This window comes from Ylistrum balloti, unplaced genomic scaffold (assembly GCF_031769215.1).
Source record: "Ylistrum balloti isolate Yb309-2 unplaced genomic scaffold, AGI_CSIRO_Ybal_v1 Utg369972, whole genome shotgun sequence".
NCBI classification, from domain to species: Eukaryota; Metazoa; Mollusca; class Bivalvia; order Pectinida; family Pectinidae; genus Ylistrum; species Ylistrum balloti.
Window position 1 is genome coordinate 1,502,746 of NW_026782064.1, and position 27,568 is coordinate 1,530,313.

A 27,568-nucleotide genomic window follows, 5' to 3' on the forward strand; every position below is an offset into this window, starting at 1 on the left:
TACACGTGGGGACCGGCTCGAGTAAGTAAGAATATAAACTACAAAGAGTATTTATATAGAAATATATTATGACAATATGTGTGTGTGTGTGTGTGTGTATGAATAACGATTTCCTTGACCAGATTTTATGCTACAATATCCCACTTTTTGTTAGAGATATTTCGTAAGTAGATTCTTCTCTGATTGTAAACCGACATACATGCTACACAGCGTGCGATACGTGTAGTTACCACACATACATATATATATATATATATATGTATATATATATATGTTATACATTATTGTCCTATAGCTACATCTGTTCAGCACAACCTCACTGCTTCTATAACTCAGTGTTTACAGGACGTTTATAGTACATGTATGTTCTCGTAATCAAGTGTATACAAACTATGTTTTAAGATTTAAATTAATCCCACTATAACTTCTTTTGAAATCTCTATAGCTGTCAGATCCTGGATACCCAGTTAGCTGGCGGACTAGTTACAATGTTCACAAGATTGTTGCTATATCTGATCAAATCTCAGTCAGTCTTGCTCGTGCACAGAAAACCTATGTTAAGTTATGAGCTCTAAAAATTGACAAATTGTGGTCAGCTCGTTTTTTTCAAAATGGAGAGTTTATACTGACTGTATGTAATTTTACAAAAATTGGAATAGGAATAACAGACATACAAACACCGTGAATATTTACCCGTAGTACTTTCCATCAGACAAGAAGGAAATTTGAATCAGTATTTTTACATCCATGATTTACGATGTCGGGATATTTTTTTTATGTCAATATATGGTAAGAAGGAGCGAACTTGTTCCATGTACATAACCTTGGTTACGGATTAATCTGTCTCGTTATCATAAACCAGTCATTGTAATGTAGTAGTTATCAAGATGTAGTAGTTATCATGATGTAATAGTTATCAAGATGTAGTAGTTATCAAGATGTAGTAGTTATCATGATGTAATAGTTATCAAGATGTAATAGTTTTCACGATGTAATAGTTATCTATCACGATGTAGAAGTTATCACGATGTTTCAGTGATAGTTAACACGATGTAATAGTTAACACGATGTAATAGTTATCTATCACGATGTAGAAGTTATCACGATGTTTCAGTTATCACGATATATTAGTTATCTATCACGATGTAGAAGTTATCACGATGTTTCAGTTATAACAATGTAATAGTTATAACGATGTAATAGTTAACACGATGTAATAGTTATCTATCACGATGTTTCAGTTATCACGATGTTTCAGTTATGACGATGTAATAGTTGTCACAATGTAATAGTTATCATGATGTAGAAGTTCTAAAGATGTTTCAGTTATAACGATGTAATAGTTATAACGATGTAATAGCTATCATGATGTAATAGTTATCACGATGTAATAGTTATCACGATGTAATAGTTAACACGATGTAATAGTTATCACGATGTATTAGTTAACACGATGTAATAGTTTTCACAATAGAGTTACAGTGACGTAGCATAAATCATGACGTTATAGTTACCGTGCTAGCGGGATGTTCCACTTGTTTGTACATAGTGTATGACACTATAGAATATTACATAAATATTTGATTAATTATCACTGTGGCCATAATAATAACTCAAAATGCACCAAAAACTTCGTGCGCACATCGTGCATACACCGTGCGCACATAGTTCGCACATATACACATTATACAGTATCGTGCGCAATATCACTTTTGTTCTCTGCACCCCTGGAACATGTCATGGCAAAATTGAAGGTTCTATGCCAGACACTTCGTGGAAAGACGAAAAGACTAGTTCTATATCTAGATCCTTTGATGTACATAAAACGAATCTCGGGATCCATACCAGTATATTGTAATGGCTTTGAAGTTGGGTGTCGCTCCTCGCTAATTTTCAGAAGGAACGTGATTGGTCAGTTTTTTTCTCTCGGAACCAATCAAATTACTTCGCTTGTGACTTCAATTTTGACATGAAATTTTCCAGGGGTGAAGAGAGCGAAAGTGATGGTAACCCCTGGGGTATCAAAGAGGACTAGAAGTTAGAAAACCCAGAAGGTAAAACGTCAAGGTGAAATATTGTTTTTAGATACTTGAAAAATTAATCTCGCCTTACCAAGTTGCATGGTTTTTCTTTCAGCTGTGATAAAAACGAATACCTTTCCGTTTTAAATGAAACCACATGTGTGAGAAAGTAGATGTAAGCTATTTAATACCATATATTTGATTACCTTTTCCCATGACTCCGCGGTGACGGAAAATAAAAGATAAACATTGGGTATGGGACATATATCAAATGCGGATAAAAAAATTGTCGGTGTGGAATTAATCACTCCCAGATATGATAAAAATATTTCAGAAATGAATGACTGCAGTTCCATACCCAACTGCATTTCGTAACCATGGGGTATCAGAAGAAAGTATAAAGGTATAGAATGTGACAATTTACAATTTTATGTAATGATTTATTTCGTTTTTGAAACCCTAATTGACCGTTTTACAAATGCAAGTAAACTGGTAATACTTGTCGATGTCATGTATGTAAAAACCAATGTACATCGTGTTTGTATCATAGAGCAAAAACAAAAGAGTTAAGTTGTATCATAACGTCGGATTTCGTTTAGCAGAAACTTCCATTCAGAGGACAAACAGGACAAACCTGTTAACAAACCTTCTCATTTTACACGTATTGATGAGCACAGGCCGACATTATAAAAAAAGTCTTTAATCATGGTCCCTTGTGACGATGCCTGGACTTAAATAATTTTCGCCGCCACAATACGGACGTTTGAAGTCTACAGAAACACATAGCGTAAAGAGAGAACTGTGATTTGAAGGCAACATAACACAAATGTATTCTCCTTATTATTGCTTAGAAGTAACTCAAGCGTTTGTAACACGTTTCTGTAAATTGTTGAGAGTTTGCTCACGAAAATTTACTGAGTAGTACCACATCAACAATAACACATTTTCCCGATCCTTCTCTTTTCCCTTCCTAGGTCTTCTCTAACCCATTCCTTCCCTTGCCTCGCTCCTCGTCCCTCATAAACTCGCCCATCTCTGCCTCCACATATGAAAAAGCAACGACATTGTACATGTAGGAGTAAGGGATTGAATTGTCAGCACACCTACACACCTAATGAGTGGGTATTCCCGTAGATTGACCCATTTACCCGTGAATGGTGTGTATGGGAACCATTATTTACAATTGAATATAACTGAAAATTATAAGAAGTCAAATGCGGTCTTTGACCTTTCAACCTTAAAGCATAAAGTTTGGTAGTACCTATACTTTGCTGTCATGTAAACTCTCTCCGTTTGATATTCAATTATAGCATGTTGATAAGGCAAACCGTGAATTAGGATCAAGTCTTAGTTAGATATTATGTGATAAAATTATGGACTGACCGATATCAAAACAATTGACTAATCGATATCAACATGATATAAATAAAAAAGATGATTGGAAGCAAAACTTTCTGTTTGATTTACCTTAACCTTAACGATATACTTATGTTTTTTATTTCTTGAAAAATACCATAGCTAAGTTAATGAAGTCTGAAAAGGTAGGAGACAATCATTTCCCAGGGGAAGTGGCTTGTGAACTCGAGGTAGAAATTTGATAGCTCCCTATCTAAATCCGATCTCGGGGAAATCTTCAAAATTTGTACATTCTTGCCTGGAAAAAAAATCCAAAATCCTCTGTCTAACTGCTGTCATGGCAGTTTGTTTTGTATGTGCAGGTTCAACATCGTCCGTCAATTTCTTAATTTCATTCAGTCATGGTTAAAGGTTTTCAAACACTCCAAATCTTTGACAACACAGACACATTTTTATTTTTCGAACTCTATAAGGAGTTATCGTGATTGGGGAGGAGTTATTTCCCTTCCTTGAATATCATTTACAAGAGCTGAATCGTCAAATGGGCCGGTACCGCGAGATTCCGCGTTCAAATTACTTAATGCAGCAGTGGAATATGTGGCTGAAAGAAGAATAATAAACCGTTTTGACTTCTACAAATATGAAGTTTGACGGTACACTTTGAATATCGGATCATATACAGAGTTGCCCCAATAACATGTCTAAAATTGCCTTCATTTCAAAAGAGTTCACAATCGCGATAGCCTCTCAGTCCTTACCAGTAGATTACATACTTCAGTTAAACATTGTTTATAATCTCCAAGCAACACCATCATTCCTTAGTTTTACCGACGGACGCGTTGACAGAGGTGAGCTTTTACAAACACTTACCTAATTTATTCACAAAAAAAACCTTCACTATGACTCCGTGAATTGAATACGTCATCACTTTTCTCATTTTCATTTCAGCAAAATCCTACAAGAGCCCCAGAGAAGCAGTTGGCCGACCAAACACCTGATACAACGTGAGTGAATTTTAAACAAGTTTACCCTAGCTGTTCAAAGTCTGGAATATTTGTAAATCATTTTAAAGGAATTAATTCAACTGAAAATGATACAATTTGACAAATACTTTTTTCGATAATGTTATGGTTGTTTAAAGTCGTCACGTTTTAGGATCTAATGTATTTTTATTCTAATTAGTACTCAAATTTCGCAACGAATGTAAAACGAGGAGACTTGGCCTACCGCTGACGACATAATATGAGCGTCTGGAATGTCCTTACAATATATGATACGCTTCACTGACATCAACAATGGTATCAAATTAATATTTGTAGAAGTATTTCAACGTTTAATAGATTAGACTCGCTTCACTTTGTCAAGGAGGATAACTTCAGTTGTTGTTTAGTGAATAACAAAGAGCGATACACTTGCCATATTTCTATTTATCATCATTTACAACGTGATTTCAAATTCATAGCAACTGATGATTTGCTACTTAAAGAACGTTTGGTATGGATCTGACGAATGAGTGTAAGGAACGACAAGTCGTGCTTGAAATTGCCATTGAATATGTACGTTGACATAATCTAACCCAACTGCACTTTGAATATGTGAGCCATTTAGAATGAATATTCTATTTATAGCTACATGGAAATTGCAAAAAAAAAGAATATCTAATTAACCTTGTCGCAACATACTTAATCTCGCCGAATTGTACATGGTCGAGAAGTGATATCTGAAGTCTGGTATGAATTTATCTCGGTGCCCTCCGAGCACAAATCGGGACAAATTAACGACGCTTAGCATTTGGAAGATGACACACCCTTGTTTACTTTTTACTGGCAAACTAGGCTTTGCTAGATGTGCTTTCAACAACGCCGTATTTTTTCATAAAGGTCTCAGTATTATTTTATTATTTATTGAACAATACCTCGTTACGTCATAGCAAAATTCTTTGAGTGTCACATAATTTCTTTCAGAAATCGCTAATGTTTGAAATTTGTGAAAAGTGTATGACGTCACAATAGTTGTGACGAAAGTAAATTATGATGACGTCACGATATTGAGCTTACCCTGTTTTCCCTATCTTATTCCCAGTTCTGTGAAAACCAAGGCTAATACTGCAGACATGCACTTTGACGAGCTGTTACAGATCGTGAATGGCTTGGGCCCCTATCAGAAACTACGTCTCTTCTTAATATGCTTGGTTGGTATTGTGTGTGCGTTTCATGCCATGAATATGGTGTTTGTTGGTGCCAAACCTGACTACCACTGTAAAATTGGTGATATGAATCTTTCTGAAAGTGACGGTTTTGTTAACACAAGTTTAGCACAATGGAAAAAGTATTTAAGGATCAATGAAGATGGATGCGAGATATTCAACCCATCACTGGCGTACAACATGGTCGCTAACGGAACGCTTGTGATCCAAGGATCCAAAGTCACAGGCGAATCTAGTCCACCCTTACAGTCGTGTTCAGAGTGGGAGTACTCACAGGATGTTTACGGACCGACAATGGTGTCTGACGTGAGTTCACATAAGTTTGCAAACAGAACAAAATATTACATAATAAACAAAAGATATCCAGATCTGGTTAATTGATGATCATCAGACCTAAGAACCAGCTAGTTTGAATATGTACATCCAATATCACCCCAAACTTAACATTCCCATTGAAATGAACATTTACATTTCGTCGTATTTTTTACTATGTGCCTTTTTAAACACCGTGTTTCAGCGCTGCCATATTTATTGCGAACATCGAAGTTCGTGTTATGTACGTAACTTAAATTTCCAGATGACTATATTCACTACAAAACAGTATAGCCCATGGGAAATATTGTTCTTATTTTGTTAATTCGCTGCATGAAGTATTTCCCTAAGTCAAGAGTAAATGGTTTTATCGAAAAATAATGTGAAATTTATGATTTCTATGGAAACGAGGTCAACGACAAAGGAAAACTAAAAGTGAGAAAACTGTAAATCAGTCGGCCTGCTACCGTTGTTATATAGACACCATGTCGTCCCTTATCATGTGTGCATGTTTTTTGATAAAGCACGAGACATATTCAGGACTGGTAAGCGACACCTCGTGGAGATTCAGATGTAGTGTTTCAAATTCTGTCAACTGTGATTTGTAAAAATTGAAAAAAACCCGCTCGGGTTTTTAAAGAATCAAAACACAACAAATTTTCGGGATTCGTAGACAAGCGTTGTGTTGTAAATTCTTTGTATAACCAACTTTTAAGCTTGAATTAGATTTGATCATAATTTCAAATCGATGTTTAAAACCAGTAGATTGAAGTCGATATAAAAGGTTTTAGAATTCCGTTTGTGATGTGCTATTGTCTTTTTAGAGTAGATTTTTATCCATCTATTCATATAAATCCCTTTACTCCGGACTCAAAACAGAATAGGACAAAGGTCAAAATAGCATCGGACAAGAGGAAGACACTTCAACAAAATGATAAATTTCTTTTTCAAATATCTATGAATACTTTCAAGAAAGAAAACATGAAAAGTTAAAAAGTTCAGCACAAATATAGGTTTTGAAAAAAGTGAAGGCATGAAATATAGGCACCCTCCTTCTGAAGGAGCTAATTGTACGTACTCTATACGGATCTCTCTCATCCTTGATTGTTTATAAAAAAAAAGAAAGCTTTCAAAATGGGAACGTTGTTTAGAAAATAAACATTTTCAAAATGATAATGTTACTTTCCAACGATTTTGCTTAATAGTATCAAGTTAATAAAATAAAAGACAAATTTTAAACAGGTAGGCAAAAACATCGTCGGGACTGAATTCGGTTATTCTGCCTACCGTGTGAACTGCTAAGATTTAATCAGCTTAATAGAGGTTAAAAAACTATTTCACAAAATAATGAATGTTTCATTTAAAAGTTACTAAAGTACTTCTTGCTTAATAAAGGTTTTGTAAACAAGAAAGAATCACACCATTATTAAACGATAATTGACAGATAGGACAAACACTTTCATTTCAACAAGTTTCGTACAAAACCGTACGATTGTATAGCAGACTACTAAGCCTATGTGAAATAACATATGTTGAACTGAACAGTTTAAATATAGGAATTTCAAGGTAACACTGAATTTACGACGCTTTATATAACGTGGCTGATTTAGCCTTTCGTCGATTTTTAACGATCCAATAGTTAGTTTGACCTATTTTCGACCATGCTATTAATTTTCTTAAACCGATATAAAGATTTCAATCATTGCGTGTATTCGAGGGTCAATAAGGGTCCCATTTCGTCGTTACAATGGGCAATGCGCGAACTCACAGAACGCTCTGATAATATTTCAATCTCTTTTTATTTTCCTTCATTCCTTCATTCACATTCTAATCGAAACGATTGTTATATCAATAAACCAAGGAATCTAAAAACTTGTCAAATACAAAAGTAATAAAATACAAACCAATTTTACTCATTCATCTGATACTAACACTTTTAGTGTATAATTACTCGCATAATTGATTCTATAGTACTTACGATTACATTGCAAATTAAATTATCTGGACATTGATTAAAAAAAATATCTACCACAAAGTGCCAAGGCAAACATTCCGATAATATCCCTGAAATATCTCTAATGCCTCAAGAACTGGTTTGAGCCCAATCCCCTTGCTCATATACAATTGCTCATTGACAATTTTCCCGAATGCATTAAACACACAGTATACTCAGGTGGTTCAAAGATGAAAGTATGATGTAGTTTAAAAAAAGTCGTACCAAAACTATAAGAATACCTTACAAAAACAAGTGCGAAGAACTCATTATGTCAACAAAGCGTGTACACATCTTACACAGTTCAAGTATCAATATATACTTTAATGTACATACACGTCAACTCCACGAAACATATTTTTCCAGACGATAATGGAATCTATTTCCCGCGACCATCATTCACAACACTTAAACACTTCCTCATGGAAGTTTTAACTTTTGTTTCCCACTCCCTCATACATAGTTCCGTAATCACTGTGAAGGCGTAACTTCACCAAACGAATGTCAGCAGACCATTAGTGAAGCTGATGCTATCGAATTTGGTGCGTTTTTTTAAAAAGAAATGTTTCTAAAACAACCATTGAAGTATCTGTCATGCAGTTTTGTTTTACAATGTTAACTATTTTAAAACACCTGAATGTCACTCATCATTTTTATTGTTCCAACGTTACTCAAGTCCGCCGCTCCAGCGGAAATACCCGCAAAGCAGTCACAACAACACGATGCCAATTTTAATCTGACAATCACGTCACAGCATTTTTAATGTCAGTCTCATTCATCTGCTGTAAATCAAACTATGTTCTCATTTCCGATTCTTGATAGACGTATCTTTTATCGCGAAGAATGATTCAGTTATTGATCGAAACAATGTGACTGAGTTATTTGTGCCAAGAAATTACACGTTTTTCTTCATAATCCCCTCTCATTTCCAACTTAACATATGTACTGTTCTTTTGCAGTTTGACCTGGTGTGTAGTCAGGCGTGGCTCCGGAGTACCTCAAAGACATTCTACTTCCTTGGGCGTCTGTTGGGAGCTGTCATATTCGGACAACTCTCGGATATGTACGTTTTCATAACGCTACAAATTATTCATTACTGTAAAAACTAACTATGTTGTATAACTAGTATCAAAGGATTAGTTGTCTGTTTTATTGCTTGCATGGACTGATAGAGGGAAATGAAGATTGTATAATAGACATACATTTGTAAATTTCGAGTCAAATAAAAAACTAAACTGCATTATACAGCAATATCGTCCTTCCAGAACTCGACAATTATGTTCAAGGGTCTAAATTTGAAACCTACGAGGCAACTGAAGAAAATCAAACTAAACGGAAAAAAGCCCTTACAAATTAATACATGAATTCCTTTGCAGTATCTTGCTAACTGGAATAAAAACTTCGTCGGGAAATGAAGTAATTGGATCAAAGCGAACCGGGACAGTATTATGCTATGAAGGTCCATATCTTTAGTAAAAACATACTATTTATACACAGCATCACGGTAATTTCAGATTCGGGAGGAAGCCGATGTTCTTTTTCGGTCTGCTGTTCCTTCTCATAGCTGGATGTGTTGCAGCTGTAGCGCCATCTATGGCGGTCTTCATTCCATTTTATATCCTGCAGGGGGCGGCACAGACCGGCCTCTTCTTAGTGGCGTACACCATGTGTAAGTAAGATAGAATATTTAACTAGCAATGTTTAATTCATTTCGTTAATAGTGTGTGAACCGAACGTTTAAAGACCGTTTTTAAATGCAATATTGATTTAACTAAGAAAGAAAAAAAACTTATCATATTTGTATATTGCACTTTCAAAACAAGATTCACCGGCGACTGTGATAATTTCCTCTCGATTCATTTACCAAACCTGGATCATGAGAATAGCTTCGCTTCAAATAACTGTTGATATGCTTGAAAAGAGATTTGGTGTGATATTGTACTATGGCATGTAATCCAGTGTAAATTCTTTGATGGTTTCAAAATACCAATTAATGGCGGGGGTTCATAATTCAGCATTTTCACTGTAACTTTAAACAGGTACAGAACTGTTGGCACCGCAACACCAACTGATGGAGCGGTATACGATTCATAATTTTTACTATGTTTTTAAACAGGTACTGAAGTAATGGCACCACAATACCGACTGGTAGTGGGGTTTAGGATTCAGAATTTTCTCTATTGTGTTTTAAACAGGTACAGAACTAGTGGCACCACAATACCGACTGATGGCAGGGTTTATGATCCAGAGTTTTTACAGCGTGGGATACATGGCCCTATCCCTGATGGCTTACTTTATCCGACATTGGCGCTACATCGAAGTTGCTATTACCGTTCCTGTGGTCCTTTTTGCAGCTTACTGGTGGTATGAATTGTTTGTCATAAACATAGACATTTGCCGAGATTTTTATTCGAAAGCCGTAACGTACGGGTCCTTGATCTCCGAGCAACTGTTTATTGATAATGTACAGTTGTCCTGATCAAATGCTATTTTGTGTAATTGCTAACAACCTGTACTGAAACATTTTTGAGTACTGGTTTCTGTAATACGATGTCCTTGCACATGCTTGAATTGATTGAGATGTTAAAACGCTACAAACTTTACCAGGAACACCAAAACTGCTTTTGCAACTGAGTAAGAAAAGTCAGTCTGATACACAGCACCATACCTCAGTTGTGCTTACTTTTTCAGGCTTTTGCCAGAATCTGTTCGCTGGTTATTGTCGAAAAATAGGATGGAGGAGGCCAAGACGATAATGAGAAAAGTAGCCAAGACTAATAAGGTAGTTCTAACGGACGCTATGATGGAAAATCTAACCGATAAGAAAGACCAATCAGAAGTGACCGAAAGTCGGAAATACACTTTTATTGACCTACTACGACCATTACCAATGTTTGTACTCTCTATCAACGTCTGGTTTAATTGGTAAGTCTTATTTTTAGAATATTTTCAAAATATATTTTCAAATAACAACTTTAAAGTTTTGCTTTGCATAATATTTCATGTTTTCACATGTTCGATTTCCATTTCATCACATAACTATGAGAAGAAAGAAACATGCTACCTGAAAAAACACAATAATATCGAACTAAATGATTCCTCTGCCTTAACTGTGACAGGCTTATTAACGCTATGGTATATTATGGACTGTCTCTCGGCACGGATAATCTTGGGGGTGATCCCTACATCAACTTCTGCATCGCTGGGGCCGTGGAGATCCCTGCATACGCCCTTTGTATTGTCTTCCTGAACAAACTTGGGAGACGCATGCCACTGTGTGGCACCATGATCTTAGGCGGAATATCGTGTATCATATCTGGATTAATCCCTAACGGTAAGTTTACGTTTCAGACCAAAGAGTTGTCACAGAAACTTTCGATACAAGAAGAGTCACTCAATTGATTCCCGCATAAAGCACCTGTAGCTATCACTTGATTTGTGTTGATTAAAAAAAATTGAATAATCCTCCCAAATGATGTAAATTCTCTTTCTATTTGTATAGTTTTGATGTAATAATCCGATTATGTTTTCAGACATGGTAGCAGTAAAGGTTACCTTCGCAATGTTAGGAAAGTTCGGAATCACAGCATCATACGGAATAATATACTTAATGGCAGCCGAGGTGTTCCCAACAGTTGTAAGGTAGGTTTTGAACTAGTATACTATATACACAAGGGGACGGAGCTGTAAAGGGATTAATATGGTGATAACATGTGTCTATTAACCTGTATATCTGCCTATCTAACTATTATTAAATGATGTTTGACTTTAAAGTTATGTATTCACTGGTTAGGCACATACCATCATTCGTTGTATTTTGCTTATTGTGTATCATCTGTCATCGCTTTTTTTTACCTCAGAAATGCCGGTATGGGTGTATCGTCCATGTGTGCTCGTATTGGGGGCATGTTAGCTCCCCAGATGCTCGAGTTAAAACATGTCTGGGGCCCTCTTCCTCTTATTCTATTTGGCGGTCTGTCAGTTCTGGCTGGCACGCTCGCTTTACTTCTTCCTGAGACTGCAGGAAAACCCCTCCCCCAAACTATAGAGGATTGTCTAAACAACAAATCAAAGTAAGTGCTCTTCCTATACAATAGGTAGGATTTTAAAAATCGATCCAACATATAGGTCCTAAACGTTAATTTTGCTAATCTAGCTGTTCTTTAAAATCTGCTGTCGAGATTCAAAGTTGAACTGAGAACTGTTTCTATTCAAATTTTGTATTGAATGTAAAATGAAAGTTGAGTATTGATATTTAATGATAATACTCTGATGATAATAAAAGTTGAATATTGCATTTTTAGATACATTTCGAAAATAAACTAGATATATTTTCTTTATTTCATAGGAAAGTTACCAAAGACGTCGAAACTAGCGAGAAGATCAGTCTACAAGAAAACCAATAGTTTTTAAAATTATTAAAATTAATATTACTGTCACAATCTTGATTTTTTAATTTTCGAAGGTTCTTTGGAAGACGCCTTGATGTCCTTTGTAAAACATATTGATGTTTTCCAAGCACATACTAGATTTTGAAGGAGACATTTTTTTCCACGGCTTCTACCCGATTAAACATTTTTGACCTATGTTTAATGATATAACAATGTAGTAAACTCTGAGGTTCACGGATATTGTTTTAAAAACAAGATAAATAAATTCAATGATGAGAAATTAATTAAAAAAAGAAATATCACGAAATTGTAAATAACTTGTTTAAGGTTTATCAAGATTTAGACCGGGAATTCTTTTTAAAATGTTTCCGAAATTTATTTTCTTTTATCAAACGATAAATTACCAAAATTTGTGATGTATCTTGTTGTCCCTGTATGATCACACAACCTTTTTCATTCCTACCTTGTGTCTCCATTTTTTCGAAGATTTTACTTTCTACTTTATGTTATGTTTTTATAGTAGTTCATATGTATTATTCTTTCGTGAGATGAAAGCTCAATTTAGGTTTCATTTACAACTGTGTAAATTATTCAGAATCAATATTTAAAAATAATGAAAAAAACTCGCCTTTGTCAATAAAAAAGGGTGGTCGGTTGGCCCAGTGTTAACGCACTGGCCACGTGGGTTTTCCCCAGGTACTCCAGTTTCTCCAACTTAATATAAGTTGGAAAGTCTTGTCTCGTAATTGTTATTAAATAAAGTTTGCTTTAGTCAGTTTAATGTAACGTTTTGTGATTTCTAATGATAATGAACGTTTGAATATTAACTATGATAAACAACAATTTTTTAAGGAGTCGTCATTCCATACCTGCAATGAAAGAACATATAAGACATCTAAATCACGTCAAACATTTCATCGCCATTACTTCATATCTTAAATATCGCGGAAATTGACCCAAAAGTACCCGATATTATCGATTAATATCAGGGTCTCGAACGAAAACAATTTCATTTGAACAACCAACACAAACTTTAACCATATAATCAAATGAGTCTTACAGATTCAACACCCTGTGTTGTGATGATTAATTCACATTAGGGAAATCCAAATAACATCTCCTGTTAGTAAGTGTATATGATGGAAATTGATGATGAATTTCTGGTCGGTATCTACAAGGCAGTATATATATAGATAAATGAAATTAAAGGACTTAGTGACTTGTTTTAATTAGCTCTTCGATGTTAAGAGAAGGACACACTTAAAATACACATATCGCAGAAGGTATCAAACACGTTTCTAAGGTCACCAATAAGTCCTGTTAAAATGTGCGATATGTACCATGGTTTCAAGGATATTTGATGATGAAACTATTTTTAAAGAAGAATTTATACGAATATTTAATTATGTTTTTACCACTATGATCTTGTGAATACCCTACATGTGCTTTTGAAAGGAACATATCTACCTTTCAGAATATAAGTCTGTTTTGTCGGTTACATTAACCCATTTTACCGAGTCAGAAATTCAACGACATGAATATACGTATTGTTTTGCATAATAGCTATAAACATGTGCAGATGTTGTGAATTGTATTTTGTTTGTTTATGATAACTTTGACAGGGTCATTAAGTATTACGCCATATTACACAAGAGATTATCATTGTAATATCAGAGGTTTCAGTTAATATTGATTTTCAGTGTTATTATTCTGATAAGATATTCTGTTAGATTTTACGCTTTGAAGTGTGAAAACCTATTTGATAAAAGATAAGATAGCACCTGTGAAGAAAAAAAATGGGAAAATATCAGCAGGATTTGATTTAATTACTGTTTACAACTTGAAAACGTGAGGTGGAATTGCACGTGCTTTCTGAATGTAACGCGTTTTCCAATTTTCTATGATGTTCTGAAAAGGGGAAATGATAATACAGCAGAGTTAACAATTAATCAACCTTAATCTGTTAATGAAATTATTGAGAATTGCTTAGCTGATCAAGGGTATGCTATAAGGTATTCACGGAATAATCTTTTCATTATTAGATTGTTTTGAAAATATAAGCATCGTACTTAATGGGATAAGAAACGAATTAAATATCTAGTCAATAATATGATATAGATGTGATAATCTTAAGTAAATCTTACACATCTTTTATTTCAATGCCTGATATATTACAAGACTTCTACTGATTTTGTTATAAGAACTTATATTATAAAGACACCGTAAGATTTTACGATTTAGTCTTCACAGAGTACTGATGTGATGAATGTAATATGGTACATCAGGTGAACCAATCAATTCGTTATAACATATTCTCGATGAGTAGTTAATTATAGAAATTGTAAGATATTGAAATCATATTAAATGGGACCGGGCATGTGTAGAGGAGGTCATAAAACATTAGTATAACAAGCAGAGTGAATAGGATACACTCTTAGTATATCGCATCCCCAAACCGTACAAAGAGTCAAAGTAATAATACAAAAGGTGTCGTGTCATTGGTAGATGTTATTAGTATCATTATTATTCACAAACTGATCAAATTCCTTTAATATTTAAAGGCAATGGATGCTTTCCGAAGCGAATATTGAAATGCTTGTCATATACATGGAACATACCCTACATGTACAGTATGTGTTATTCCAAACTTTTATATCTTAATGCTCTGAAATATTGATATCTGTTTTCCCACATGTTAATTAATATTGAAGATTGTAATCAGAATCTGCTGTAATAAAGAGTGTAATGAAACAGATTGTTTTCTTCTCTGAAGAGGATGGCGTGTTCTCGATGATATGCAGTGCGTTATCTCCATTGTCATGATAATACACAGGGTGATAACCCTATCTTTGGTATTGAGAGAAGTATGCTTTGTGTAGGCCACTATGGCGTATTTTGTTTCATAGTCTTTGTTAACGGCATCATCTCGTGTTCCATAGAGGACACTTTAAGGACATAGTACAAACTGATAGCAAAGGACACATCAAGGAGTCAAACCATATACATCGAAAGTATTATAAGGGAAAGACCGAATCTTAGTTATAACGTTATAATCATAACGATAAAACGCATCAAAAGTATGATAAAACAACGAAAAGTACCAACATGTCAACATAATTTTCTTTCATATATTTCATAAAGAGGCAGTTGTGGATTTGCAATTAGGAAAGATATACTGTAGCCTTGCAAGAAGAATAGAGTTCAGTACATGGTCTCTTAATTATACATATACAAAATGCTACACACCCATCTTATCTTTTAAGGGACGTCTCCTTTCTATAAGTGTTTTCTTCTCACGTTTATCTCTAGCCATCTGATGTGAAATGTTGTTTGCCTCAATGACCACTAGAATACAAAATAACAGAAACGGATACAGACAGACCATTAATGCACAACAAGATACAGAAAACAAAATCAGTTCAGCCCAGTGCAGTCATATAAGACGTAGTTTGACTTTTCTCACGTATTAGGTTGCCTCAGGGCGAATAACAGGTGAACAGCATGGCACTACACATTCAGTGAAACGTCACTCCCTCTGTAAAATACATTAAAATAATAATATATATTATATATTATGATAATATTACACAACACATATTATGTACACAAATATTACACAACACATATTGTATGCACAAATATCATACAAGACATACTGTGTGCACTACTTAATTTGCACGTGAAACACTGGTTACCGTAAGTGATAGTACGGTAACACCATCCGGATTCTGACATCAGTAATCGTAACAGCTGATTGAGGATGACAATTTCCTGTAAATACTGAGAAGTCTTTATGCCCTTTAGGCGAAATCATGATTTTATACTGTAGGTTATATCGAACTGATAACTAATGTAATGCATACTTTCGCGTACGGGTAATTAGACGTGCTGTATTTGTTCTGGGTTATTTTTAAGCGTGTAATAAGATTTTACAAAAGACACACAAGTTAATAGGACCTTTTAATACAATTTAGAAATAAGAATAATGAATAAAGTAAAGACTTGTATCTGATATATCACAGTGTTATGCTGAACAATATGTAACAAGTAAATGCACGGAAGTTATTGACGTCGCTGTGGTGATACACGCAGTGTTCCTGGTCTCATGTAGTAACATGATTTTAGCTGCTTCTTTGTGTTCAGTGAACTGTCGACGTTCACCCCATAGTTTGTGCAATTATCTGCAAATGGCACGTGGGGGAAACGATAACAAGTTTTGTCTTTTCCCGATTTAGCTTGAGGAATTTTGAGTTAATTTAGATATTTTTCTTGAATTTCTTATTTAAAAATAGTAACGTAAAATAAAAACACTAAATGAGAAAAACCATCAACCATTAAACACAAATATCAAATTTCAAATGTATGTTATAGAAGAAGAACGATTTCCTAACGGAGACATGTTTATGTTCTTATCCTCCAAAATGTCAACTCTTCCATGAGTGACAACATAGGAGGTTTTTCGTTCGACACGTGCATCTTTAAGAAATCGATGTGGTTCCTATACACGCGCCGGAAGGTGATTCATAGTGAGACCAGTATACAACACGTGAGTACTGTGTTTGGAAAAGAATCAGAGGTCACGCTGTAGATATACGATTTAATGACGCCCTCTCTGGAATGTAATCGTAGACATTCTTCGGTAAGTGATTATAATACACAAATTTGTTAAATGGGAGGTGAAATAAGAGTTATCTACCTTCACAATGGGTCTGCATGGAAAAGATTAGTTTTTCCGATCGATATATTATAATTAGCTTGGATTCATTGTCAGACGTTTACAAAGCAGCGAAGGGCCTGTATCAGTTTTTAGTGAGGAATATCATATCCTTTGGTGACTCTTAATGTAATCCTTTAATGTTTCAGTGATAAATTCCCACATATATAATACATAAACAATATTTAGACACAAAGAGCTTTTTGTTTACAAAATAACATTTATAAATTGCTAAGAACATTCAGTGTTATATTCGTTTTGAAAGGGCATACAATATAACTGATGGTTTTAGGCAAACTAAATATATTTGTTTAAAATGGAAGGAAAAAAGGGAAGAAAAGAAGCATGTTATTATTGAATTACCAGGATAAATAATCACATCAAAATTTCTGTAAACTTCATCTGAAATAGAGCTTAGCACAGGACATATGGTTTGTATTTATTACCGATAGCTAATAAGTAAATACGTGGTCTGTACTCTATGACGTAATAATTGTGATAAAAAAGTGAGTACCCAGTGTTGTAGTGCACAATGATTTAACAGATAAAAACACAGTGAGCTTTTCTTACCTTTTTAATGATTTGATGACTGTGCATCTATGACATGGCGTGATATGACATTCGTTCGATATTAACGAGAGTAAGTAGTATGTAATTAATATCGTTATCATTACACCGCAGTATCACAGTGAATTATATATAATATTGGAAATTAATATAAGAAGATTTTCATGTAATATTGTCGGTAAACGCACTCGTACTAAGCCGGACCTTATCACGCCATTCCCCCTAATAAAGCGGATGTGTGTACAGGTGTGCATAGGGAGTGTTTGATCAGGAGCTGGATAATATTTGTGTAAATGTGTGAAGTTAGTATTTATTCTATTTTCTCTCATCTGGATTATATGGTATGTTACTTCACACATCTCTGCTGAATACACAGTCATTGCCATTTTATCAACTTCATAATTAAGTACTTCTTAATTATTCTGACCACGTGTATTATATGAAAGGGTTTTGGTCGCCATACTACACACAACACTGCACTGAATGACATAATGTACTGTTAACATAGTCCACTAAATATGTCCTCATACACTCTGGACTTTGTCCTTTGTTTATTTCTGCTCTTCATCCTCATTCATACACCATAAATAAAACACAGTCATGCCTATGTTATCTGCATAGAATAATGAACTACTTCTAATTGATTCTTTTCAAGTGTCTGGTAACTTTTATAATATCATTTATTTTGACTTTGCTTTAACAATCTAATTATAGAGCATTTTCTCCATTATATTACAAAGTTCTGACAATGTATTGAGACTTGATATGGATAACAAATTAGCTTGCTCTTATCCACATTTCTTAGTACATAAATGAAAAAGATAGTAATTAACGTGAATTAACTGGACACGTCAGTTTGAGATAATAACCATACGTCAAATCTATTCTGTTCAAGGATTAGATATGCACAGAACAATGACAATATAATAATAAATTACCTATCATATAGAAACAGATCAATGATTAATACGTATGTTAGCCTTTGTATTGTAATTAAATGCTGACATCTGTCTTTGCTGACATGCTGATGGTAATTTTATGTTTCATGGACCTTCACCGTTCTCATTCAATAATCACCTCTTTCAAGTCGGTTGACCCATGGTAATTAATTGTTTGCGCACTGGGTCTTTAACACGATATGGGGTGATTTTCAATGTTTATCTCCATAAAGTGCCCTAACGAGAAGACAATGTTCATTTCCTCCTTAACGGGCCCGTGTCGGACACTATTTAAATCGAGCAGTCAACTGTTTTGTTTGTTTCGGTCTTATGTTATCTGTTCGGTATTATCTACCTGACCCACCACCCGCAACACACTGGTGTTGTTGTCGCTTAGCATAAGTATGTCCTTCATGTAGCTAACGGGAGATAATAGCACTCAGACCTCTAGACCTCCGTCCGTAACGATTCAACAGCTTAATGGGAGTAGGCGTGATTTCTATGTTTATCACGCGCTTATTATTTTATAGTGATATCTTAGAAAAAACTCATTTGTGTCACCTGTATACAAACAACGTAGGTTTCAACAGGACAATAGTCATCACGTGGTGCATGATACTAATTAATCTTAAAGTACAACTTTTCTACACTTGATCACACTATCGACAGTTACCTTTCATCGTGTTGAAAAAAAAATAAAGAAAGAAAATTCTTTCGGAAGAAAAACCATCGATTTTCGGGTTTTGTATGTGTTGGCTATTAAGATATTCAAATATGACCTATCTTAATTCATGGCCATAGAAATGAATTCCACATCTTTTCTATAATTATAATTGTTATAATTGTCATGATTATCAACATCTTATACGTAATATTTTGCTATCAAATGACACACTTCTGACGTGGGTCTCAATGTTGTGATAGAGATTTATTTCTTATAATCTAACGACAAATTCAGCAAAATAAGTTTTGATATCACTAAACTGACAATGCTTTCAGCTTTAAAGAACTTTGACCGTTTTTTATTCAAGAGATAGCGTCAGTCAACGTGGCCACCAGTATTCGGATTCCGAGTGGAAACATAACCAGCAGCTATGCATTTTGATGATTTGTTGGTAATTATTGGCGGTTTCGGACGTTACCAAAAGGTGCGTTTGTTTCTGATATGTTTGGTGGGAATTTTGTGTGCATTTCATGCAATGAATATGGTGTTCGTTGGGGCGAAACCCGATTATCATTGTAAAATTGGTGAAACAAACCTTTCAAGAAAGCAGTTCGAAAATACAACACATCGAGATTGGGATATATTTCTGCGGAGTGCAGGAAAAGGATGTTCAATCTATAGTCAATCACAAGCATACGATTTAATAACGAACGGAAATATCACCATCGATGGATCAACAGTTACAGGCGATTCCGGTCTGTCCACTGAGTCATGCACGGAATGGGAGTATTCTCAGGAGGTGTATGGCCCGACAATTGTATCTGAAGTAAGTATAATATTATTATCTGACATAATGTATTAGTATTACCAATATCATTTTTCATTTCCAAAAACAAATAAAATGATTTGAAAGTTAGGATAATATAAGCAAATAAATAATAAATGAAGAATTAATGAAATATATACTAGTGATCACGTACATTGTTCATCGGTGTAAGCATTTATGTACCTTTAAAATGTAAAATTCAACCACATATGTGCATGATTTTTGCTCGTAGTTTGACCTAGTATGCAGTCAGGCCTGGTTACGGAGTACAGCGAAGACTCTCTACTTCTTTGGTCGGGTCGTCGGTTCTGTTGTATTTGGACAACTCTCAGATATGTACGTTATATTAATTAAAACGTCATCATAATCTCATTCACCGACAATCACTAATTTAAAGATAATTTTTGTGTTAATATTTTGATGTGTTCTAACAAGTACTGTTTTCTTTTGCAGATTTGGTAGGAAACCAATGTTCCTAACCGGTCTTTTGACTCTACTGATTGCAGGATGTGTAGCATCGGCAGCGCCATCTATGGCTGTTTTTATTCCATTTTATATCCTGCAGGGGGCAGCACAAACGGGATTGTATTTAGTCGCGTTTACAATGTGTATGTAAGCTTGCTAATTTATTGTATACATGTGACGTTTACTATAGAGAACTAATGCAATTGATGTTTTTTTGCCATGATATTTACTTAAATAACATTTTGATTTTAAAGTGATAGTCCGTTTAAGAACTCTACCATGTGACATTTCAAAGTATTGGTAGCATCAAAATATCTTTCCCGTGGCGAGTTCGGACAAAATAAAATGATAAAAATACCTATGGCCGTTTACACGACATTCAGTCCAAGACGCATCAACTGCAAAACAGAATTTTTTTTTCGATGGTTTAGATAGAACACATACTACATATGCATGAAAAGTCACCTGTAGATACAAATAAGCATCGAATCCACAATATTAGTTTGCAATGCATTATGCACGTGCACGTTCATAATTTAAAAAAATATTCTTTGCTAGATCTATGTAGAATGTCTGCTCTGCAAATTTGTGTCGGATTTAGCCGTACGATTTCCATTAGTAGACAAGTAGATACATAAGACTTATCAGGTAGCTGTGCTATTTACAGACTTTAGATAGGAGAAGATAGCCAAAGTCACCCACTAGATTACAATGACTTGTCAGCTTCAAAGGACGTTGTATATGTCAGACAGTATGTCTGTGTTTCATCCAATCGCCAACCAATAACATTGATCAATACAAACTTCACGCACCAGTCTGCCTACGAAACAACTGACAGATTAAACCACTCTTTGAACCAAAATACATAACACAGCAAAAACATAGAGCTTACAATGAATATCTTATGCAAAATACTGTTATACTATTTAAATTCTAAATAATGTTCTAAAATACGTATAAATATAATAGCCTAATTAGTGTGGCGTTCCATGAAGCTATATGGACTTACTCAGCATCCATATTCTAAAGGGTGATGCTGTTTGCACAAAGACATATAATGCAATCGATGCCTTTAACCGTTAATAGATTATTTTTAACAACGATAGCATGGAGAATGTGAGAATAATATCCCTTCTTACCTGTATCATTTCGATTTAATTTTCAAATTTATGTACTTCAAGTAAAAACCTGGTGACTCCATAGTTGTTGACGAGGTGTATGATTCAGAGATTTTACTGCGGTTTTAAACAGGTACAGAACTGGTGGCTCCACAATATCGGCTGATGGCAGGGTTTATGATACAGGGTTTCTATAGTATTGGGTACATGACGCTTTCCCTGCTGGCCTATTTCATCCGACACTGGCGCTACATAGAGTTGGTTATAACACTTCCGGTGGTGTTGTTCTCCGTTTACTTATGGTATACTTTGTCGAAATCTGATAATCTTATTCCTAAAATAAAGGAACGAAAAGTTTAATTCCAGATATAACTATAATAGAAAAGAAACCTTTATCTCGGTATTTTAAAATGTCTTCACTATATTGATAATTAACATTAATACATCCTTAAAGATAACAGATATAGTTTTTTTTTTTAATTTGACACAACAATTGTGTAGTTGATTAAACATAATGGAACTGAGCACTACATATTATATATATTCATATATACATATTTTGGTAGACTCTGCTTTAACAATTACCATATATACTTTACAGCCATGTATATATTTTTTCATGAACTATAAAAAATTACCGCGACACTGTTTCAGCGTTCTTCCAGAATCCGTGCGATGGTTGCTGACTAAAAACAAGCTAGAAGAAGCTAAGACCATAATAAAGAATGTTGCCAAGATGAACAATGTAGAGATCACAGACACAATGTTGGAGGATATCAATGACAGCAAGGAGCAGGCGAAAGTGACAGATGGCAGGAAGTACACTTTTATCGATCTGTTTCGACCATTAGCAATGTTGGCTATTTCTTTGAACGTTTGGTTCAATTGGTAAGTCTGATCAATTTAATGTAATTGTCTGTCAAAAAATGAACTTCATGCAGAAGTTATATGTCGTCCACATAATTAAATTTGAATATAAAATCGATTCTTGTTTCAAGGTAATCCCGAGTGGTATTGCCATGTCAGTTAAGAAGCCATTATTTCTAAGCGTTTCAAAATCACCCTATCAAATTTATCTTAGAAATTGTCGTAGAAATTGTTTTCTTTTCGACGACAAGCCGCAGTTTCTTTCATTTGTCCTTTTTAACATACAAAGTGTGCCAGGCGCCATGTAAAAGGATGCTGTTCACTTTGATTTCTTTTTTACAATAATTCTATGATATTGCATCAGATTTTATCTTAAAATTAGGCAAATCATATATCAACCTTCTCCGTGCGAATTTGGTCCACTTAATTCACTGAATGCAGTTTTATCAATCATTTCGGTGATAGTAATATCTATGTTTTCCTACACAATGTTTTCAAATAGAATTGGTTTTAATCACAATCGTGACATCTTTGAATACATGTTCTGAATATGAAAGTATAAATACTATTTTGGTTGAATAATTGATTTCAAAATATTACTCTAAGGCTGTTAAATAGTGAACAGATAATCCCAAAGTCCCAGACTGATATTTCATAATCTTTTAAATGTATCTTTTATATAGAATATCTGATAAAGGTTGAGTTTCTTTTCAGGTTTGTCAATGCTATGGTGTACTATGGTCTCTCCCTTGGTACGGGTAATCTAGGAGGGGACCCTTATATCAATTTCTGTATAGCTGGGGCTGTGGAAATCCCTGCCTACATCCTCTGTGTCCTCTTTCTAAATAAACTCGGTAGGCGTTGGCCTTTATGTGGAACCATGGTGGTTGGAGGCATAGCATGTATAATATCCGGATTATTGCCAAATGGTATGGTTAAATGATTGATGTTCGATTCTCACTCTTATGCTATTCAACAGGAGCGATGTATATACTTTGTAGTTTCCTAATGAAATGGTTGAATGAATTGGATTTAAAGCAGACATATCAAGTTTACTATTTTACAGACAAGCTAGTATTGAAAATGTTGTCTTTTCTCTTAAACTGATATTTTAAGTGACGTTACAATTGTACCTCCTTTTTCATTAGATATGCTTGCTGTCAGGATCACATTTGCAATGATTGGTAAATTTGGAATTACTGCATCTTACGCCATCATCTACCTGATGACAGCTGAAGTGTTCCCTACGGTGTTAAGGTAATGCTAGTTTATTGAGAATGTTTTATAATACTTTCTTCTTATGTAAACATGTTTATCTTGATTTTCAACTACAAGTACACTCATCAGGTAAAATCCAAACACCAAAATACGGCAATTTCATCAACAAGTCATTTACATAGTTATACATGAATTTTGAAAGTTTTATCCATATATCCAAACCACCAACCTCATAAAAAATTTAATTACTGTGTTGATGTGTTTATTTATTGAAAGACTATGGCATTATATTTCTAAATCAAATTGTTCTGCAGAAATGCTGCTATGGGTGTCTCTTCAATGACCGCCAAAGCTGGTGGAATGCTGGCACCCGTTATGCTCGAACTGCGAATGGTATGGATTCCCCTGCCCCTCATACTGTTTGGAGGGTTATCTATACTGGCTGGAGGCCTTGCACTAATTCTACCAGAAACTGCAGGAAAACCACTTCCTCAGACAGTTGAAGAGTGTTTAAGTAACAAATCAAGGTAAGAAAATTTTGAATTAATTTTCAGAAAAATAATATACTTAATCCTCATTACCATATTGAATCACTATCTGCAGTCAGTGCTATGTCCGGGACATAAATCAGTGTCGGCAAATCTATTGTTTATTTCTAAAGGTTAGTCATCAAATACATGACGAGAGAATTTTCTGTTATCCCTTGACGAAGAACACAAATGTCCCATACAACATTTTAAAAAATAACCTCTGATTATGAATAAAGGAATCTCGATCCAGAAACTCTTTGTTTTCTCTTCAATATTCAGGAAATTGGTAAAAGAGAAAGGTGATTCTAAGCCGATTGACGATGGTAAAAATGCAGTATGTTAGTTACCTGACGCACGGGATCTTCAATATAGGAACATTTTTAGGAGAATAAATCTATAAATAGTACAAATGAATGTTATTCTGGTCGATGGTGTCGTATTCAGGTCATCGGGTGTGACAGGTTTGGAATTAAAACAAACGAGAAAGTATCTGCAACCTGAACCGGTGCGAGCAGGTAAAGATGTGCTGTAGCATTTCACTCTAAACTGTTGGATATTCATTCTAGTATTTTTGTATACTACTTCAGTGTTCATCTTCCTACATTTGTATGTTTCTACTTTACACTGTGAATTCACAATAGAAGCCATTTTATGATAAAAAGAATGAAATGAACTTGTAATTGCCTGTAATTCTTTAAATAGTTAATAAACTAATATTTAATTAGCAAAAATGGTTAAATAAAACATGATTTTAATGAATGAATGATTCTTAAATTAGAATGAAACACAAAGCGGACATAGTATTGCTTTGTTCTTTCCATGAGTTGATTTACTTACACAATGGTTCTGTAACAGTTTCAGATCTTTATTATCATAATACACATTTCAACATTAAAGTGCATATCAGCTGGTTATTTGCATAATACCTCGTTTATATTCATCAAAGTCTCTTTTTACAGAAACAATATTTTCACTATATTTGAATTTGTATAAAGATTCTTTTTATAACAAACAGGATGTAAGATATAATTTCCGATACAGGGTCGTCTTATTTCATATAATTTTCGTTCGTGTATGCACAATTTCGTTAATTTACAACTACAGAAAAGGACAGTAATTCCTTAATGATTATAAAAACACTTATTTTGCTATGCATGTGCTGCATACAGTTAACTTTATGCATCATGTACAGTGCTGCAACATGGTTTATGACTTTGCCGAGATAAAACAAAGCGGGTAATTTAATTTAATGCTATTCTATATCAATGCTATATTGAAGGGATTATACATATTTGAAGTTCATGTCAACTTCAAGACGGTCAAGATTATTTTGATGGATTCACACCAAGGAAGGGAAATCCACAATGACACCATTATGTTGTTTTTGTTAAGATTCTGACTTCCATACAATAATTTTTCTACACTTGGATAACAAAATTACGAATGGATTTAGGCGAACATAGATATGTTACGTTAATCCACACGGTACAAAAGTGGTATAAACCAAACGTCAACATAATTGGCTACTGCTCATAACAAGCAATTTCATTTAAATTACCGAAACTAAGAATCAGTGTTTCCTTCCTTGCAGTAGCGTAGTCTTTAAACAATTGTGAATGATCTGATCAAATATTGTAAAAATTCGGAGTTTTACCGTCATTTGTTGTATTGATCTTGGAACAGTTAAACAATCAGCTTCTTCGACGCAAAAATATCTTGTATGGTTAGTGTTCAGTACTAAGAATATAGTTGTTGCAAATAGATTCATGCTATGAAAGAAATATTTTTAAAAAGATCTTCAGATAAGGTACTAGTACACGAAATATTAAGATATCAGTGGTTGTAGGTGTTGCTAATATAATACTAGAGGTTATTATGATTTGTATAATATTTTGTTCCGTAATTGACCACCATGTTATGTAATGAAGAAACCCAGGTAATATGCACATTACTGAAGATATAACAACCTGAGTATTTATGTTGTTTGAAATGAAAGATGTATTAATGAAATCAAATGGTATTACTAATGAGGTAATGATGTTTTAAATCTAGTCTTTGTACGAGTGAAATAGGTTGATGTTTTGCCTCAAGTATTAAACCAAACATTCCAATTCAGTTTAACCATAATGCCAAATATTTTTGTATAGTTAGTACATTTCAAGTAAAGATGATTGTATAAAAACAGGTACATTGTATATTATTAGTTGCATCCTGATAATACGCTCGTCGAGCTTATTCTTAATGGTATTGCCGTTAGAGTTTGATTTGGAAATCAATAGTTAAATTCATCCTCATCATTGTGCGTGGTGTGTTTATCATGTAAGTGGAATGATTTAATGTTTGGATTTTGATGTGAAAAAATGAGGTCTAAATGTCATGGTACAAGTAATGTGATGTTCATTTTACGTATGGAGTGGTATGTAAACGCGTTTATTTAGGTGTCATTGGATTAGAAAGTAGCTTATTGGTTGAAACTTCCTGATAAACTAAGTAGTAAACATGTGTGCTGTATGTTGTTGTTTTATGGTCGCCACAGTGATCTCATTGAGAAATATTCTATTTCTTTGTGCGACATTAAGCTTGACGCATTTGATGCTCGTTAGTTTGCCTGTTGGTTCTGTTGCCGTACATCTTGTTCTCATTTGAGAACGTGACATTGCTTACTTGGATTGACCAAGGTTTACATAGCGGGTGTCGTCGATGAAGCAGAATACGCCAACTCTTCTGAAACACCTGGTCTTATTCTCCTTATACCTTTTCAGGAGTCTTCGCGAAAACCGTTCTTTCGTTCATATTTTGCCCTAGTTTTATGGAATCTGAGTTTGAATTATGATTAGGCTGCCATGTTGGTTTTATGAACATATCGTATCAATGCTGTAGGTCAAAATTCAATTACCACAATATTTCTCCCTAGACCAGTCACATTGCCCTTATTCTACGTATTTCTACAAATCAGCGATAATTACGAAATTGTAATATTATTTTACTGAGACGATAACTTATGTCCATCGAAATTTTTTAATATGCACTAAAACGTAAGTGTGAAGCAATTATCATATTGTTGTGTATCCATGTTGTGTGTGAACTTAGAATGGCAGACGGTCAATGCTGAATGTACGTCTCAGAGTTGAGTACTTGTGTACCAGATCTATAGTGTGATTGTTTTTATCTAGATTCAATTCATATTATATTTATAATAAAGACGTTGATTTTTTCCCAATTTCAAACGGAATATTGTTTTTATGACATGGAACACGTTATCTATATTTCCAAACATGTAGTTGATGTTGACCAAATAAATAATAAAGAAATTTAATGATATTTCTGTTGTTGTGTTACACTTTTCCCTATGTCACTGCTCTTATTACAAGACACGAAAATT

General features: G+C 34.3%; 1 protein-coding gene across 1 annotated transcript; it reads left to right on the forward strand.

Annotated features, from left to right (window-relative positions):
• Positions 1–27,454, forward strand: LOC132547732 (uncharacterized). Its single transcript, XM_060211534.1, has 20 exons — positions 1–21; positions 4,326–4,381; positions 5,460–5,889; positions 8,848–8,951; positions 9,403–9,557; positions 10,084–10,252; positions 10,580–10,813; positions 11,008–11,222; positions 11,422–11,530; positions 11,749–11,961; positions 12,354–12,382; positions 19,591–19,988; positions 20,221–20,324; positions 20,442–20,596; positions 21,705–21,873; positions 22,226–22,459; positions 23,153–23,367; positions 23,587–23,695; positions 23,971–24,183; positions 24,466–27,454. Exons 3-20 carry the CDS (start codon positions 5,491–5,493, stop codon positions 24,527–24,529), a joined length of 3,288 nt encoding a protein of 1,095 aa, XP_060067517.1. The 5' UTR covers positions 1–21; positions 4,326–4,381; positions 5,460–5,490; the 3' UTR covers positions 24,530–27,454.
• The last annotated feature ends 114 nt before the right edge of the window (positions 27,455–27,568 follow it).

Coding starts and splice junctions, on each gene's coding strand:
- LOC132547732 (XM_060211534.1), top strand. CDS start 5,491: ATGCACTTTGACGAGCTGTTACAGATCGTGAATGGCTTGGGCCCCTAT. Junction 11,531..11,748: donor GTGTTCCCAACAGTTGTAAG/GTAGGTTTTGAA, acceptor TTTTTACCTCAG/AAATGCCGGTATGGGTGTAT. Junction 20,597..21,704: donor TTTAGTCGCGTTTACAATGT/GTATGTAAGCTT, acceptor GGTTTTAAACAG/GTACAGAACTGGTGGCTCCA.